We start from the raw sequence: 17,265 nt of genomic DNA, 5'->3' as shown, positions 1-17,265 counted from the left end.
CACGTACACACGATCGGTTCGTCTGATGAAAACGGGACCGTTTTCATCAGACGAACCGATCGTGTGTGGGCCCCATCGTTTTTTTATCCATCGGTGAAAGAACTAGGAACTTGTTTTAAAATTATCTGATGGTTAAAAAAACGATAGAAAAAAAACGATCGTCTGTGGGCACGTCCATCGGTTAAAAATCCACGCATGCTCAGAATCAAGTCGACGCATGCTTGGAAGCATTGAACTTAATTTTTCTCAGCGCGTCGTCGTGTTTTACGTCACCGCGTTCTGACACGATCGTTTTTTTTTAACTGATGGTGTGTAGGCAAGACTGATGAAAGTCAGCTTCATGAAAAAATCCATCAGACCGTTTTCATCGGATGAACCGATCGTGTGTACAGGGTATCAGTGCCGATCCTGACCTCCCTGGGGCCCTAAGCAGAATGACATATCACATTAAAATTGAGAAGCGGGGGGGGGCTGCCGACAGGGACATGTCACATTTAAGAATAAATGACATCTTACATTAAAGTGCGAAGCGGGGGGGTGCTGACTTCTTACCTCTTCTCCCATGCAGCCAGCGAGTTCAGAAGCAGTGTGAGGGGCCATAAATGACTTCTCACCAGGCGGAGCCTCTAGTAATTTGGGGGGCCCTCCGCAGCTTTGCGGGGCCCTAAGCGGCTTGCATAGTGAGCCTATAGGGCGGATCGGCCCTGCAGGGCATAACTCTCCTCTCCTGAAATATTTTGCACTGTCAGAGGACTGTGGGCCAGATTCTCCAATAATCTGCGGCGGCCTCGCGTAAGCTATTTACACTACGCCGCCGCAACTTACTGGAGCAAGTGCCGTATTCCTCAAGCACTTGCTCTGTAGTTTGCGGAGGCGTAGTGTAAAAGGCCCGTCGTATCCCCGCGTATTTCAAAGGGGGCGGCTTATATTTAAATTAAGCGCGCCCCCTTTTCGATCGAACTGCGCATGCGCCGGGCTAAAAATAGCCCAGTGCGCATGCTCCAGTTCTCGGCGGAAAACGTCAATGACGCCGACGTGTGCGTCATTGACGTAAAGTCGTATTCAAGAACGACTTAGGAAAACGACGTACCCGACGGGAAAAGACTACGCGGACCCGACGCCATACTTAACATGGCATACGTGGGACTGGCGTAAGGTTACCCCTCATATAGCAGGGGTAACCTTACGATTACGCAAACGACGTAAGCGACGGTTATGCGACGCGATTTCGTTTGGGAGTCGTCGTATCAGGCTCATTTGCATAAACAAATGAGACCTCAACGTAAACGCCACCTAGCGGCCGGCGGCAAATTTATATTTAAGATCCGACAGTGTAAGTGACTTACACATGTCGGATCTTAAGCGTATCTATGCGAAAATGATTCTAGGAATCACTCGCATAGATACGCGTCAAAAAAGAGAGATACGACGGAGTTTCCTGAGATACTCCATCGTAACTCTTCTGAGAATATGGCCCTCTGTTCCTTCCTCCAACTCTCCTAAAAAACTTTGCTCTGCTGGAGGATTTCGCTCTTTCCTCTGTCTACACTGTCTCTCCTCTACTGAAATACTTCAACCTGCTGGAGGACTCTGCTGTTTCCACTTGTTTAAAATCTGCAAGATTTGTATTAGACAGCCAATTATTTAAAAATCATGTTGCTATACATGCCTTTCTTGTAGTCTGATGAAAAGCAACCTAATGTTCAGTACAAACAAACAACCCCACTATTACAGAAAAAGAAAAATGATCCATCACAACAAAAGAGAACACCTACTTAGACATGAAGGCCCCGCAGCGGATCCGTGCATCACTCCCTTCAGGAAAGAGAAGTTCGGGGCTGTGAAGAACATCGACAAGGACTGAGAACTCCGCCAACACCATGGGACTGAACTGGTGCTCCAATGAGGCCACAACATCCTGAAAATAGAACAGAAAATAAGCCCAAATTCTCCTTTTAGAATGAGATCACTGATGCATTTTAATTTTAAACAAATATGTCAGCCCCCAGTCAGCCCTAGTTCACTCCTTCTTCCACTTTTCCCCTTAAAGCGGTGGTTCCCCCTTAAAAACAACTTTTTTTTATTCCACTGCCCCCCCACATTACAATCGAATTAAGGCTCTTATTATTTTTTTCCTGCTGTACATACCTTAGTACAGCATATTCAGGGTTGCGAGTCCCGCGGGAGTGGGCGTTCCTCACATGCTGTTGATTGACGTTTTGCCCAAAAACGAGCTCTCCCCTGTCGCGTAAGCCGCGTCACGGTTGGCCAAAGGAGCCGAACGGTGAGTCGGCGCTATACTGCGCATGCGCATCGCCGTTCGGCTCCTTTCGCCAACCGTGACGCGGCTTACGCGACGGGGGGAGAGCTCGTTTTTGGGCAAAACGTCAATCAACAGCATGTGAGGAACGCCCACTTCCCGCGGGACTCGCAACCCTGAATATGCTGTACTAAGGTATGTACAGCAGGAAAAAAATAATAAGAGCCTTAATTCGATTGTAATGTGGGGGGGCAGTGGAATAAAAAAAAGTTGTTTTTAAGGGGGAACCACCGCTTTAACTATTATTTTCCTTTTGTTTTCCTATGTTCTTACCATTGATATTTTCATTTTTATTTTTTATTGCTTTCTTTGTTAATTTTTAGTGTAGCAACAAAAAGCACTTCAGATGTTTTGTTATTTGTTTTCATAAAAAATTTAATAATTTTTGAAAAAAATGTTGTGAACCCCACAGACTTTGGAAGAGCAGCATCAAGAGTACCTGCAGCTTCTCAATGATGTTGCGGTAATCCCAGGCTGGACCTCCCAGCATTTCCTTGCGGGGCCCGGTACGCGCACTCATCCTCCAGCCCATGGCAGCTCTCTGCACCATGTTAGTGTGACTCTTCAGGAATAGTGTGTTCACCTGGCTGTCCAAATCCACTGGAATGGCTATCCCACGGTTCTTTGCTGGTGGGGAAAACACAAGGAAAACATTTTATCACTAAGTTCTCCAAATGATAGGACACTGACAAAGCAAAATGGTTGTAAAGGCTGGAGGTAAAAAAGCCTTCCCCTAGTACAACCCCCCTAATACTTACCTGTGCATGAAAGCAGCAACTCTCCCGGGTCTCTGCCTCATCATTGGCTGAAACACAGCAGTGAGAGCCATTGGCTTCCACTGCTGTCAATCACAGCCAGTGAGGAGGAAGCAGGGGTGAGGCTGAGCTGCACTGTATGTGTCTTATGGACACACAGAGGTGGCCTATGAGCAAGCACGCACAAGTGCCCCCAAGTGGCTTGCTATGGAAGCACTCAGCAAGGGGGAGTGGCCAGGAGCCCTGGCTGGGGACCCGAGAAGAGGATGATCAGGACTGTTCTGTGCAAAACCACTGCAGGTAGGTATGACAAATGTATTATTTAAAAAAAAAACATGAGCCTTTACTATCACATTAAAGTGTTGGCCTCCAGCCTTCCCTTCAGTTTTGTACAGCTGTATAGGTTCCCCTCCTGTACTGAAATTTCTGTTTCTGTCACACATTGTGAGCTTCCCACAGTGTGCATTATAAGCTACAGCAAATCGAAATAGAACCTACCTTATGTCTTGGCTGGAGGATGTCAAGCATCTTCTAGTCCTCTTCTCCCTAGTTTGGCATGTAACTGTTACCTAGGGCATCTGGATGCAAACACAGCTTGTCCAGGAACACCTACTGCCCCAGACTAACTAACACCTGTCCATCAAGGCATTCTGATATTTACACAAATTCTATCAAGTCAGGCCACTGCTTGCAGAGCTGAGGACTCTTTGGAGGGGGTACTGAGGCAGGTCGCTCTGATGCTCTCAGGAAACCTACAGTACGTACAGCACTCTGCTGTCACCTCCCACCAGCCTACACTGCATAGAGAAGCACAGGGACCCAGCGATGACATCACCGGTTCTAAAATAAAAGTAATAATAAAAAATAATATATATATTTTTTTTTAATGTCATTAGCGTGTTGACGAGGACGGAAGGAAGAAGCAGGGAATGCAAAATACAAGCAGATTAAGCTTTAGCTTTACAGTGTGGGGAAGAATTAGATAGATATTGTCCCCACTCTCCCTAGTGTGATCACATCCCCTCTAACCCCCAGCCGGAAAAAATAAATTGCCTAAAGCTGGACACATATTACTTTTTTTTTGTTCAGCCAACTCAATACAAAACTGAGCCATTTTCCCCATCAACACATTTGAGGTGGATGGAGGAATTCTCTCTTCTGTGTCTTTAGCCTAGTACATACGATGAGGTTATGGAATGATTGTCCTTTTTTTTGCATGCTAGTCTCTATATAGAAAAAAAATAGCTTACTAAAGTACGAAAATTCTCATATGACAGAATAAAAATTAGGAAATGATGTATTGTATTTGTATTGTTTTTTTGGACGAAAACTGTAATAATTTAATGAAAATTGTACGATATGATATCGTACGAGAATTTTTTTTATGTTTGCCCCTTTCCGAAAATTTTGGAAGAAAGCTGTGTACTAACGATCAGATTATCGTACGATCGTTCCGAAAGCGGTATTTTTTGTAAGATATCCTGATCATGTGTATGGGCCTTTTATATTTTAACAGCAGGACTCCCCTAGTGTCAAAATACACTGATCAGTGCTGCAGGCCATTGGCTACACGCGCTGATCAAATGCTGGTTTTCCAGCAGGACCGTTCAACAGAAGGCAGTTTAACAATAGGCTTCTGTTGAACAGAGAGGGCCACGCATGGAAATAGACAAGTTTCGATCTATGTATGGCCAGCTTAACTCCAGCTTTTTGTCACTTTAACCACTTAAGGACCCCTTCACGCCGATTTACGTTGGCAGAATGGCACGGCTGGGCACATCAACCTATATGTACGTTGCCCTTTAAGCCCAGCCGTGGGGTCGCGCGTGCCACGTGCACGTGACCCGGTCCGAAGCTCCGTGACCACGGCCGTGGGACTTGCAGACCCGATCGTTGCTAGAGTCCCGCGATCAGTCCCCGGAGCTGAAGAACGGGGAGAGCTGTGTGTAAACACAGCTTCCCCCTTCTTCACTGTGGCGCCGTGATCGATTGTGTGTTCCCTTATATAAGGAATCACAATGGATGACGTCACACCTACAGCCACACCCCCCTACAGTTAGAAACAGACATGGGGTCACACATAACCCCATCAGCGCCGCCTTGTGGTTAACTCCCAAACTGCAATTGTCATTTTCACAGTAAACAATGCATTTTAAATGCATTTTTTGCTGTGAAAATGACAATGGTCCCAAAAATGTGTCAAAATTGTCCAAAGTGTCCGCCATAATGTCGCAGCCATTGGTAGTAAAAAAAAAAAAATAATAATAATAAAAATGCAATAAAACTATCCCCTATTTTGTAAACGCTATAAATTTTGCACAAACCAACCGATAAACGCTTATTGCGATTTTTTTTACCAAAAATAGGTAGAAGAATACGTATCAGCCTAAACTGAGGAAATTTTTTTTTATATATATATTTTTGGGGATATTTATTATAGCAAAAAGTAAAAAATATTGCATTTTTTCAAAATTGTCGCTCTATTTGTGGGGAAAAAAAGGACGCCAATTTTGTTTGGGAGCCACGTCGCACGACCGTGCAATTGTCAGTTAAAGCGACGCAGTGCCGAATCGCAAAAACTGGCCGGTGTCCTTTAGCTGCCTAAAGGTCTGGGTCTTAAGTGGTTAAAATACTGTGTCCAGTCTAAGCTAATATAAACAAGCAGAGCAAAGAAGAGCTCAGCCCTTTCTTGTGAAAAAAAAAAAAGAAGAGCTCAACCCGACCTGGTTTTGTACTGAGTGGAAGATGAGAAGTCTCTATTCCTTTGCTGGAACATAGCACTGTATACTGTATGTTGCTGATGCTACCTACAGTTTACACAGCACTCACAGCGGGTACCCCTGTAAGTGAAATCTGGACCAACTTGGTCCAAATAAAAAAAAATTATGATAGAAAGCTGAAATTTGGCTTTAAGGTTTTAAATTGAATCCAGTCACAACAATATATAACTGCAGATTACTCAGCAATGGCAGCATGATTACAAAAATGCAATTTTTTTAATTGGTCATTAAAAACGATTGTGTGTGGGCTCCAGCGCATTTTTCTCGACGTGACGTGGCCATTAAAAATTTAGAACATGCTCTAATTTTTCTAATTTTTCTCGTCGTTTTCACGTCGTGAAAAACGGTCGTATGTAGGCTTTAACGACGGGAAGCAAGTTATGAGACAGTAGCGCTCGTTCTGGTAAAACTAGCGTTTGTAATAGAGATAGCACATTCATCACGCTGTAACAGACTGAAAAGCTTGAATCATCTCTCATGAGACTTTTACTAACACAAAATCAGCAAAAGCAGCCCAAAGAGTGGCGCCATCCGAATGGAACTTCCCCTTTATAGTGGCGTCGTACGTGTTGTACGTCACCACGCTTTGCCCAAGCATTTTTTTTGTTTCACGATCGTGTGTAGGCAAGGCAGGCTTGACAAAAATCACGTCAAGAAAAAAGTTTTTTTGCATGATATTAAAAACGGTCGTGTGTACGCGGCATTACAGTTAAATAATGTCATTAGGCAAGCTCTTGCCAAATCAATCCTAATGCTTTGTGTAGCTGTGACGGACAGAAGGAGGCATGGACAGACTGCATGTGTATACACAGCACACAAGGCTCAGTATACAATCTGACAGGTACTCTTTAAGCCCTTTCAATATTCTTGGAAAAGTGAAAGTTTGGAAGAAGTTTTCCTTGAAGAACCCTCGGCTCCTACTGCAATTAAGCACAGACAGAATCCTCATTCACGCGGCCGTCTCCATTCATCAAGGTAAAGTGTTCCTGCAGCTGTTCGCATACTCACCCACTTCTGCCAGTGTTTTTATACACGACTCCACCGAGGATTTCTGAGACGGGTTCGGCCACGTACAGTTGTAAATTCGGAAGGCGGATTGGAGGAGCTGGATGAAGACGGGCTGGTGGGTCTGCGGAGACATAAAGAAAAGAAATACACCATCTGCGCATTAAATCTATGCGATTACTTCCGAAGCATCTCTGATAGCTGCTGGCTGACATGAGGGCGGCCATTTTGGCAAGTGAAAACGTGCACTGAGCGCTTAAATGATAACCAACCTGCAAGATATACAATGCATACCCACATATATGGGACTCTTAAAGGGAAAATATACCTTTTTCTCCATGGAAAATAGGAAAAATTATTTTTGTATTAACCATAAAATCTTTTCTCTCCGTTCATTGAAGGGCACAACAGAGATCCTTAGCCAGATTCAGAGAGAGTTACGCCGGCGTATCAGTAGATACGCCGTCGTAACTCTGAATCTGCGTCGTCGTAAATTTAAGTGTATTCTCAAATTGAGATACACTTAAATCTAGCTAAGATATGACCGCCGGCGCCGTCGTATCTTAGCTGTCTATTTAGGCTGGCCGCTAGGGGCGTGTACACTGATTTACGCCTAGAATGCGTAAATCAGCGAGATATTCACGAACGTACGCTTGCCCGTCGCAGTAAAGATACACAGTTTACGTAAGGCGTTTTCAGGCCTAAAGTTATTCCACCAAAATGATGGCGCAGCCAATGTTAAGTATTGACGTCGGAACCCGCGTCAAATTTTAAAATTTTTACGTTGTTTGCGTAAGTCGTCCGTGAATGGGGCTGGGCGTAATTTACGTTTACGTCGAAACCAATAAGTCTTTGCAGCGTAATTTGGAGCATGCGTACTGGGATATGTCCACGGAGGGCGCATGCGCCGTTCATTCAAAACGTCAATCACGTCGGGTCACGATTCATTAGCATAAAACACGCCCACCTCTTCACAATTTGAATTAGGCGCGCTTAGGCCGGCACGTTTACGCTACGCCGCAACTTAGGACGCAAGTGCTTTGTGAATACAGAACTTGCCTCTCTAACTTACGGCGGCGTATCGTATATGAGATATGCTACGCCTGCCTAACGTTACGCTCATCTACGTGAATCCAGCTACATGACTTCTGACCATTGGGACAGGGAAAAGATCTTCCAGGACACTTACAGGCAGTCTCCGGGTTACAAACAAGACAGGGACTGTAGGTTGTTCTTAAGTTGAATCTGTTCGTAAGTTTGAACAGGTACATTTTTTAAGTGTAGCTCCAGCCAAAAAAATCTATTTTTAAGCCTTTTGGATAGCATAATGGAAGGGTTGTCACCCCTGTATGTAACATTTGTTTTGCTGTCTGTGCCCCTGTTCAGAAGATTTCACCTCATTTTCTGTCCCAATGACAATTGGATTTAAAAAAAATTGGGTTATTAGTGAAACAAGGATTGGTGATAAAGCATCAGTGGAGAGGAAACACCTTTTTTCAATATTAACTCTTATGTCCCGTACACACGACCGGATTTTCCGTCGGAAAAACCATCCAAGGAATTCCGCTCAAGCTTGGCTTGCATACACACGGTCACACAAAAGTTCTCTGAACTTTCGCCTGTCAAGAACATGGTGACATACAACACTACAACGAGCCTAAAAAATGAAGTTCAATGCTTCCAAGCATGTGTCAAATTGTTTCCGAGCATGCAACGGAACTGCTACAGATGATCGGATTTTCCATCTGAAAATTTGAGAACCAGCTCTCAAACTTTTGCTGGCGGAAATTCCACCAGCAAAAGTCCGATGGAGCATACACACAGTCGGAATTTCCGTTCAAAAGCTCACATTGGACTTTTGCTGGCGGAATTTCCAATCATATGTAAGGGGCATTACAGGAGAGAATTTCCCTTCCTAGGGGTAGATTTCCTCTCACTTCCGGTTGTCTCCCTCCGTTTGTAAGTAGGAGTCGTTTGTAAGTCGGATGTTTGTAAGTAGGGGACGGTCCGCCTGTAGTAGGAAGGATTATCCCAATGGTCAGGGATCAAGATTTCCATTGTGCCCTTCAATGAGCGGAAGAGAAAATGATGACTCCAGTGCAGGTAGTACATAGTTTAGGGATGAAACGCACCTTTTGAGTAGGTGCGTTACGGTAATATGCACATCAAAGTTCATTCAGCCGCAACACAGGCTCCATTGTTTCATGCATATCAGTGTAATTAATTTTGATCAGTTGTGCTGCCATTTATTTTAAATGGCACAACAGCACACTAAGGTAAGGCAATTCCGATGTACATGCTTTGCAAAGCACAGTGATGCACAATAACGCACTATTATGTTTTTTGGCATGCTGTATCAGAAAAAATGCAGCATGCCAATTTTTTATCCTGTTTCTGTGCATTGGCAGCCTATTTAAAATACTTAGGCCGCCTTAACACAATGTGGTCTACCATGTGACATAATGCGCGTTCACAAAACAGTATGGTGTGAATGGGCCCACTGAACTTCAGGCAGGTATAAAAGCACAATTTAGTGCAGCTCTGTATGAGTTAATGTATAGTTAAAGTGTTACTAAACCCAGGACCCTGCATTCACTATATCTGGTCTTCCAAGAAAAGAAAAAAACTCTAGCAACACATACCAAACAGAGAATGTGCAGACTGACTCCTCTAACTCTGTCTAATTCCGAGATGTTTTGGGGAGGATCTGTGCATACAGGATCAAACAGCCTTTTTACAAAATGTGAAAGATTAACCCCCTTAGATTACACAGTGAGTATAACAAGTATGCTTTACTGCATATACAGACTGATTTTACTGTTGTAAACACTTGAAATACATTTTTAAATTGCAAGTAGTGTAAGTACCTGTATGTGACATGGTACCAACAACTTGACATCACTGTGCATCAGAGCTGGGGGTGGGGAAGGAATAACATAACAGCCAGATCAGTTTTGCTAAAAAAAAGTGCAATGGGAAGAAGAATCTGAATCTTCAATGTAAACACTAGGTTTACTTACTAGGTAAAGTTTATCCAGGGAATATCCAATTGCCTCTTGGGAGATCAAGAAATAATTTTTTACCCTGCTGGAGCAAATTGGATAATGATTTGCTGTTTTTTTTTGTCTTCCTCTAGATCAGGAGTCCTTAAACTACGGCCCACGGCCGCATCCGGCCCGCCGGTGTGATTTACCTGGCCCGCGGACTGCCCCTTTAACATTGCAGCAATCCCCCTCCCCTCTGCTACATTTATCACACAAGACAAGAAACATGACAGGTCTGGACAAAGGGCGCGACCTTTTGAGTTAAGAAGCAGGTGATTGGTTACTAGGCAATCAATGACTTGCCTTTCACTTGCAAAGTCCCGCCCTTTGTCTGGACCTGCCCTGCTTCACGTCTTCTGTGATTAAGGTAGCAGCGGGGAGGGGGGGTGCTGTGATATTATAGAAGGGGCAGCAGTGTAAAATCGATTGGGGGGATCTGTGAATGGGGGATCTGTTATGGGGAAGTTTGTTATGGGGGGAGACTGTTATGGGGGAGTCTGTTATGGGGGAATCTGTTATGGGGGGGATCTGTGATGGGAGGAGTCTGTGATGGGAGGAGTCTGTGATGGATAAGTCTGTTATGGGGGATCTGTGATTGGGGGGAGACTGTGATGGGGGGAGACTGATGGGGGAGTCTGTTATGGGGGAATCTTATAGGGGGTCTGTGATGGGGGGAGTCTGTTATGGGGGGCTCTGTGATCAGGGCGTCTGTTACTGGGGGGCTTTGTGATGGAGAGGAGTTTGTGTTGGGGGGCTTTGTAATGTGGAGATTTATGATGGGGGATCTTTTAATGGGGGGCTTTGTGATGGATGATGTGATATGGGGGCTTTTTGATGAGGAATCTGTGATGGAGAGGTTGTGTGATGAGGGGGTTCTGTGATGCGGAGGGGGTTCTGTGATGGGGGGTTCTGTGATGGGGAGGGGGATCTGTGATGGGGAGGGTATCTGTGATGAGGGGAGTCTCTGAAATACTAATAAGTTTATGTAGATTAAAATTGTTTTTTATTTTAAATATTAAATATTTTTTCACTGCTTTGCGCTACAAATAAGATGCATAGAAATTTGTTCATATTTTTTTTAAACTATAGTCCGGCCCCCCCAACAGTCTGAGGGTTTGTGAACTGGCCCCCTGTTTAAAAAGTTTGAGGACCCCTGCTCTAGATCAACTGTGGGTATAGGATTGTGTATATGGGATTGTATGATTTTTTTTTTATTTTTCCCTTTTATAGATTGAAGTAGATGGACTTGTGTGTTCTTTTCAACCCGACTAGGTAACTTCTGGTAAAGCATGATGTCACATCCAGGGGTGTTGCTAGATATACAAAAGATCTGGGGCTAGAGCCCATAGCAGTAAGGTAAAGAAAGTCATACACTTGGGCAGGTCCCCAGAGCCCCCCTCATTACATCAGGGTCCCCAGAAAGCCCCCTTATGTGAGGGCCCCCAGAGAACCCCCCCTTTACATCAGGGTCCCCAGAGCTGCTCCTTCTCTAGCATTAAATTCACAACGTGTGAAGGGGGAGGCAGTACACTGGCAGCAGCCAGGTCTAAATGAGAAGGTTCCACACTGGGAGGGAGCGGAGTTAGACAAACTGGTTGGTTGATAACAACCAACCACTGAGGAGACAGTAAGCCGGGAAGTGTGGCAGCAGCCAGCCCAGGACAGGACTGCAAGCCAGAAAAGTTCCGCTCTCTGCTGAATGCCAGGGGGTGGGGTCACATGGTTGGTTGCTAGACGCTCTGCGGTCCAGCAACCAACCACTGCTGGAATGTCAGTCAGTGGCATGCAGGAATCGGGACTGCTTCCAAAGTATGGCACCGTTGCACCCAGTAAGAGATTGGGGTTATGGGTCCCAGATTCGGGGCTAAAGCCCCAGAAGCCACCCCCTAGTGACGCCACTGGTCACAACAGGATCAGCCATACGCATTTCCTCACAGATTACATCTTCCGGGATACATCACATCTGTGATGAAAGTCGCACTCTTTGACTCTTATATCCTTGAGAGTCAGATTTATCTAGTAAGCAGTTTTGAGTCTTCTAACTTATGGTGATGGTGCACATAGAATGGTGCTCACTCTGAAGACTTGGACGGTGCGTACATTGAAGAGTCAGATTATTGTTCTTATTGCACTTCATTATGGACTTTTTAAATATTTTTTTATAAATTTCCTTTAATTTTTATGGTGATTTTCTAACACTGCACTTCATTTATACACCTTTGGCCAGATTCAGAGAGACTTAGGCTGGCGTATCAGTAGATACACCAGCCTAAGTCATAATTTGCGTCGGCGCTAATTTAAGCGTATTCTGGTAACCAGATACACTTAAATTAGGCTCAGATACGAGCGGCGTAAGTGTCTTACACCCTCGTATCCTAAAGTGTAATTTTTAGGCTGGCCGCTAGGTGGCGCTTCCATTGCGGTCGGCGTAGAATATGTAAATCAGTAGATACGCCTATTCATGAACGTACGCCCGGCCGACGCAGTACAGATACGCCGTTTACGTAACGCATTAGCAAGCCTAAAGTTATTCCATCAAATAGATGGAATAGTAATGTTAAGTATGGCCGCCCTTCCCGCGTCGAAATTCTTAGCCGCAATGCACACTGGGAAATGTAGGCGCATGGCGCATGCGCAATTAAAAAAAAAACGTCAATCATGTCGGGTCAAGCCTCATTATCATAAAACACGCCCCCTCGGACAAATTTGAATTAGGCGCCCTTACGCCCGCCCGCTTTAGGCTACGCCGCCGTAACTTAGCAGGCAAGTACATTGTGAATCATGTACTTGCCTCGCTAACTTACGGCGGCGTAGCTTAAATGCCTTAAGCTACGCCGCCGCAAGTATGCGCTCGCCATCCTGAATCTAGCTACTTGTTTGCTGTGAAAAATATCTCATGGTGTGCTAGCAGCTAATATCATTACTGTTCTCACAAGCGCTGTTACTTATTGTGTACATAGATCAGTCGTTCTGCAGTCAGTGTACATGCTAGTAGGAGGTGAAACCAGAAAAACAGAGAATAAGCTGACCAGTCTGCTGTTTCTCCCATCACTGTCCAGTCGCAAACTTGGAGAGGAACAAGACTGGTAAGTGTAAAGCCTCATACACACGATCAGACTTTTCCGTGGATTTTTGTTCGAAGGGCGTTGGCCGGCAGGACTTTTTTAGCCAACTTTCACCAAATCATGCGTTTTTTCAGCTCTTTACCGCCACCCTGTGTGCAACTTCTGTTATTATCGTCTGATCTTTATCATTGGTTCTGAGCATGAGTATTTGTACTTTGGACTTTAGTCCAATGGACTTGTGAACACACGATTGGATTAGCCTCCATCGGACATTTGTTGCCGGAAAGTTTGTCTGTTTTCACAGCGAACATTTGTCTGGTGAAAAAGCGAAAATATTTGTCCGATGGAGTGTACACACGGTCAGACATTTGTTGTCAAAAAGTCTAATCGTGTGTATGGGCTTAAAAATAGCGCTGCTATACCGCCTGAAAAACTCCTGCCCAGCCATCTCAATGTGAAAGCCCGCTGTACCGCCAGCGCGCCTCCCGCCCCAGTGTGAAAGGGGCCTTAAGGATGTGCTGCCTAACATCAGAAAGCACCAAAAAAAGTTGCATGTACCATTTCAGCCAGTATTTCATCACACATCTGTTGAGGCATCGGGAGTTCCAATCAGAAGGCATGGCACTGTATCTCAGGACACACATGACACCACGAGGAACAAATTCCACAACACAAGAAGTATCCCAGGTTATCAGACACTAAAAAGTTTTTTTGTATTTTTTTTGCTCTCTCTTAGACCTTCAGTCTCCTAATTAATCGCTGATAATCAGAAAAAGACTTAACGAGCTTGAGTGAGAATCTGTATTCCTCGAACATGTTTCGAGTCTTGATAGATGTGCCCAGCTGTTCATTAATCGTGCACCGCTCCGTGGTCCTGAATGTATTTAAATATTGCCTGGCTTTTATAAATCACCGATCGGAATGTGAGAACATGGACAATTATGTCTCCTGACAATGATAGGGGAGACGGGAAGAATTTAACAGGGGAATAAAATGAGCAATGGCCTCAGCCCAGGTGTCTGACAGGTGAGAGGAATTAGGGAGGTTCGAGATGGCATTAAGTGATGAGATGCAGGCGCAAAGATGTCAGATATCAACGTGAGTAGTTAAAGGATCCTATGCTCAGGAAGCATGGAGACTACCACTGGTCACATCTCCTTCTGAAAATGCTAGTTGCCTGGCCTTTATGCTGTATCAACTAACTCCTGATTCATATACCAGGAACAAGTAGTGCCCATTCGCACTATATAACATGTTACTGGGTGTTAAAGCTAAACATCAGGCAGATATAAAAGATACATGCAAGCAGTGTAAGTATATGAATTTGACTGGCTATCAGCCTTTTGCAGTCTACTGTACAGCAGAAACCAGAGTAGGAGAGGGAGAAGCAGTACAAGGAGCCAATCAGGCGTGCTGCAGTGCAAGGTGCCAGCAAATAGGAGGAGAGAGCTAAGTAATAAAGAGAGGAGCTCATCAACCTGCTGCTTCTCTGTTCACTGACCAGTAAAGGTTGGGGAGTGGACTTAAAGGGGTTGTAAAGGTACATTTTTCTTTCCCTAAATAGCTTCCTTTACCTTAGTGCAGTCCTCCTTCACTTACCTCATTCTTCGATTTTGCTTTTAAATGTCCTTATTTCTTCTGAGAAACCCTCACTTCCTGTTCTTCTGTCTGTAACTACACACCGTAATGCGAGGCTTTCTCCCTGGTGTGGAGAAAACCTCTTGAGGGGGCGAGCAGGAGTGTCAGGATGCCCACTAACACACAGCTCCTTTCTCTATCTGGAAAGTACAGAGCGTCCTGACCCTCCTGCTCGCCCCCTCCCCCTCAAGAGGCTTTCTCCACACCAGGGAGAAAGCGTTGCATTACGGTGTGGAGTTACAGACAGAAGAACAGGAAGTGAGGATTTCTCAGAAGAAATAAGGACATTTAAAAGCAAAATGGAAGGATGAGGTAAGTGAAGGAGGACTGCACTAAGGTAAAGGAAGCTATTTAGGGATTTTTTTTTTTACCTTTACAAACCCTTTAACATAAAGTGAAACCAGACCAAAGGAAAATCAGGTCGCCTCCCCTTCTAGTCTAGTCTTTGGTGTGTGAGAGAGCTGTGTAAATCTCAGAACTGGATAAACAAAAATAAAAACCTTGCGGCATGTTAAAATGCACGAATATTTATTTTACCTGTGTATTTAGTTTGTGTGAAGTTCAGCTTTAAGGAAGACCATTTATTTTAAATGGACTGGCAACCTGGACCTGGTTCAATGGTTAAATGGACCTGGTTCATACTGATGCGATTTCTGATGCATTGCAGAATGCATGGAATCGCATGACAACTGAAATAATATAACTTTCTATGGAGGTCATTCACATATATGCAGTGCAATTCTGATGCGATTTTGAAAGGGTCCTGTGTGCTTTAAGAGGGGTGCAATTTTCACCTCCATAGACTTGAATGGTAATCGCGTGCAAAACACCTATCTTTCCTAACATAACATGATTCCAGCAGGGGTGGACTGACCATTCGGGCCCTCAGGCCACTAGGGGGCCCCATCAGGGTTGCCAGCCTCATTAAAACCAGGGACAGTATGTAAAAATCTGTGTTTTTTTTACATCTGTCCCTGAAATGTGCCTTACCGACATTATTTTGGTCTAAAAATCCCAAGATTATAGCTGCCCCGCCTCTCCAGTACCTTTTCAGTGTGTGTATGTATATTATGTGTGTATGTATACTGTGGCCCCATAATCTATTGCCTGGGTGCCCCATAATCTCCTATTGCACGGGGGCCCCATAATCTTCTATTGCCCGGGGGCCCCATGAGTTGTCAGTCCGCCCCTGGATTCCAGTATGTTTTTCACATATCTCAGCCTTCTTCCTTCACTGGACCACGGTGTATGTGAAGAGAAAGACCACAAATCGCATGAAAAATGCATTGGAATTGCCTCTAACCTGCATCAACTCGCATTGCAAAATGGATTCAACTTGCATGTGCTAGCTCTAGGGCTCGGCCCCACCTCATGCTCACAGGATTTAATTGACAGCAGCAGGAGTCAATGGCTCCCACTGCGCTCTCTGTTCTGCGAACGCAGAGAGAGACGAGAGAGCCACTACAGATGGGCACAGTGCTGGATTAAGTGAGGACTTAATGAGTGAGAAGAGGTATTTAGGAAGGTAGGGCACCTCTTACCGATCAGGTCTGCCTGTCAGTTTTTCCTGTCCTTGAAATCCAGATGGATGTAGATCCCTATTTTCTGTCTGGAAGATCGGATCGGATGAAAACGAACAGGCCGTCATCATCAGATCTCCACATAGAGGACAGCGGGGCTCCGACAGGTCCGTCTCTGCACAATGAGCGGAGATGGACCTGTCTTCTGCCTGCTCAGCGGGGACCAGTGGTGCATTCCCCCCGCCCATTTGAAAGAGCCCTAAGGGGTAAAAAATGTCTTGGCTTTAGAACCACTTTAACACACCAGAAAAAAACTAATAAGACCTTTTTTTACAGGAAAGTAAATCCAAAAGTATTGAAAGTAATATGACAGGCAACTTGTATTTTTGGAGAGGGGGAAGCAACTGTTGCTTTCATATTTGTCTTAAGACAATCTTCCTTTACCAGCTACCCATAAAACTACAGAGGGTAAAAATATAAACTGTTAAGTTTAAATTCTACTCCTTGGTCATGTACACTTTAAACACATTAAGATCAATATAAACCTGACAGAGGCTCATTAGATCATACAGCACTTAGCTGTCACTAATGGCACTCAATCATTCTGCACTGCTAGGAAAAACTTACTGCCTCAAGCCTAGGTTCACACTGATGCGATTTGACATGTCAAATTGCATGTCTAATCGGCAACTATTGCTGGCAATGGCACCATTCGAATCAGTGCAACGCTGCATCTGCAGTGCTGCACCGATTTCCAAAAGTAGTTTCTGTACTACTTTTGGCGACTTCGGGGTGCGATTTGTATAGACATCTGTGCAGGGACCCAGTGGCGTAGCGTGGGTTGTCAGTGCCTGGGGCGAGTGGTGACATTATGCATATGTTCCTATGTTCCATCTGTTGTTGGTGATCCCTCCTCTCCACACTTGTGACAGCGCGCCTCTAAATTTTGCGCCCGGGGCGGTGGCCCCCCTGGCACCCCCCACGCTACGCCACTGCAGGGACCCACACGGATGCCTCTGAAATCTCCCCCGAAATCAGACTGATATGCGGGAATGAAAATGTGCTGAAGTCGTAAAATATCAATCCCGCTGTCAGTGTGAACCTGGCCTAATAGATATTTTGATTTTATTTCTCAATC

General features: G+C 44.8%; 1 protein-coding gene across 6 annotated transcripts in view; it reads right to left on the bottom strand.

Moving 5' to 3' along the window:
• Positions 1 to 17,265, bottom strand: part of ITPR2 (inositol 1,4,5-trisphosphate receptor type 2) — a 499,601-nt gene that overhangs the window by 206,395 nt on the left and 275,941 nt on the right. For all 6 annotated transcript variants that reach the window (XM_040345602.1, XM_040345605.1, XM_040345603.1 and 3 more), the window contains 3 exons: positions 6,864 to 6,984; positions 2,760 to 2,947; positions 1,776 to 1,918 (listed from right to left, as the gene is read on the bottom strand). In XM_040345602.1, coding sequence (XP_040201536.1) covers positions 1,776 to 1,918; positions 2,760 to 2,947; positions 6,864 to 6,984 — 452 coding nt within the window. The remainder of the gene's footprint in view (positions 1 to 1,775; positions 1,919 to 2,759; positions 2,948 to 6,863; positions 6,985 to 17,265) is intronic.

The sequence above is a fragment of the Rana temporaria genome, chromosome 3, assembly GCF_905171775.1.
Source record: "Rana temporaria chromosome 3, aRanTem1.1, whole genome shotgun sequence".
In the NCBI taxonomy this organism is placed as follows: Eukaryota; Metazoa; Chordata; class Amphibia; order Anura; family Ranidae; genus Rana; species Rana temporaria.
This window is presented reverse-complemented; position numbering and strand designations above follow the sequence as displayed.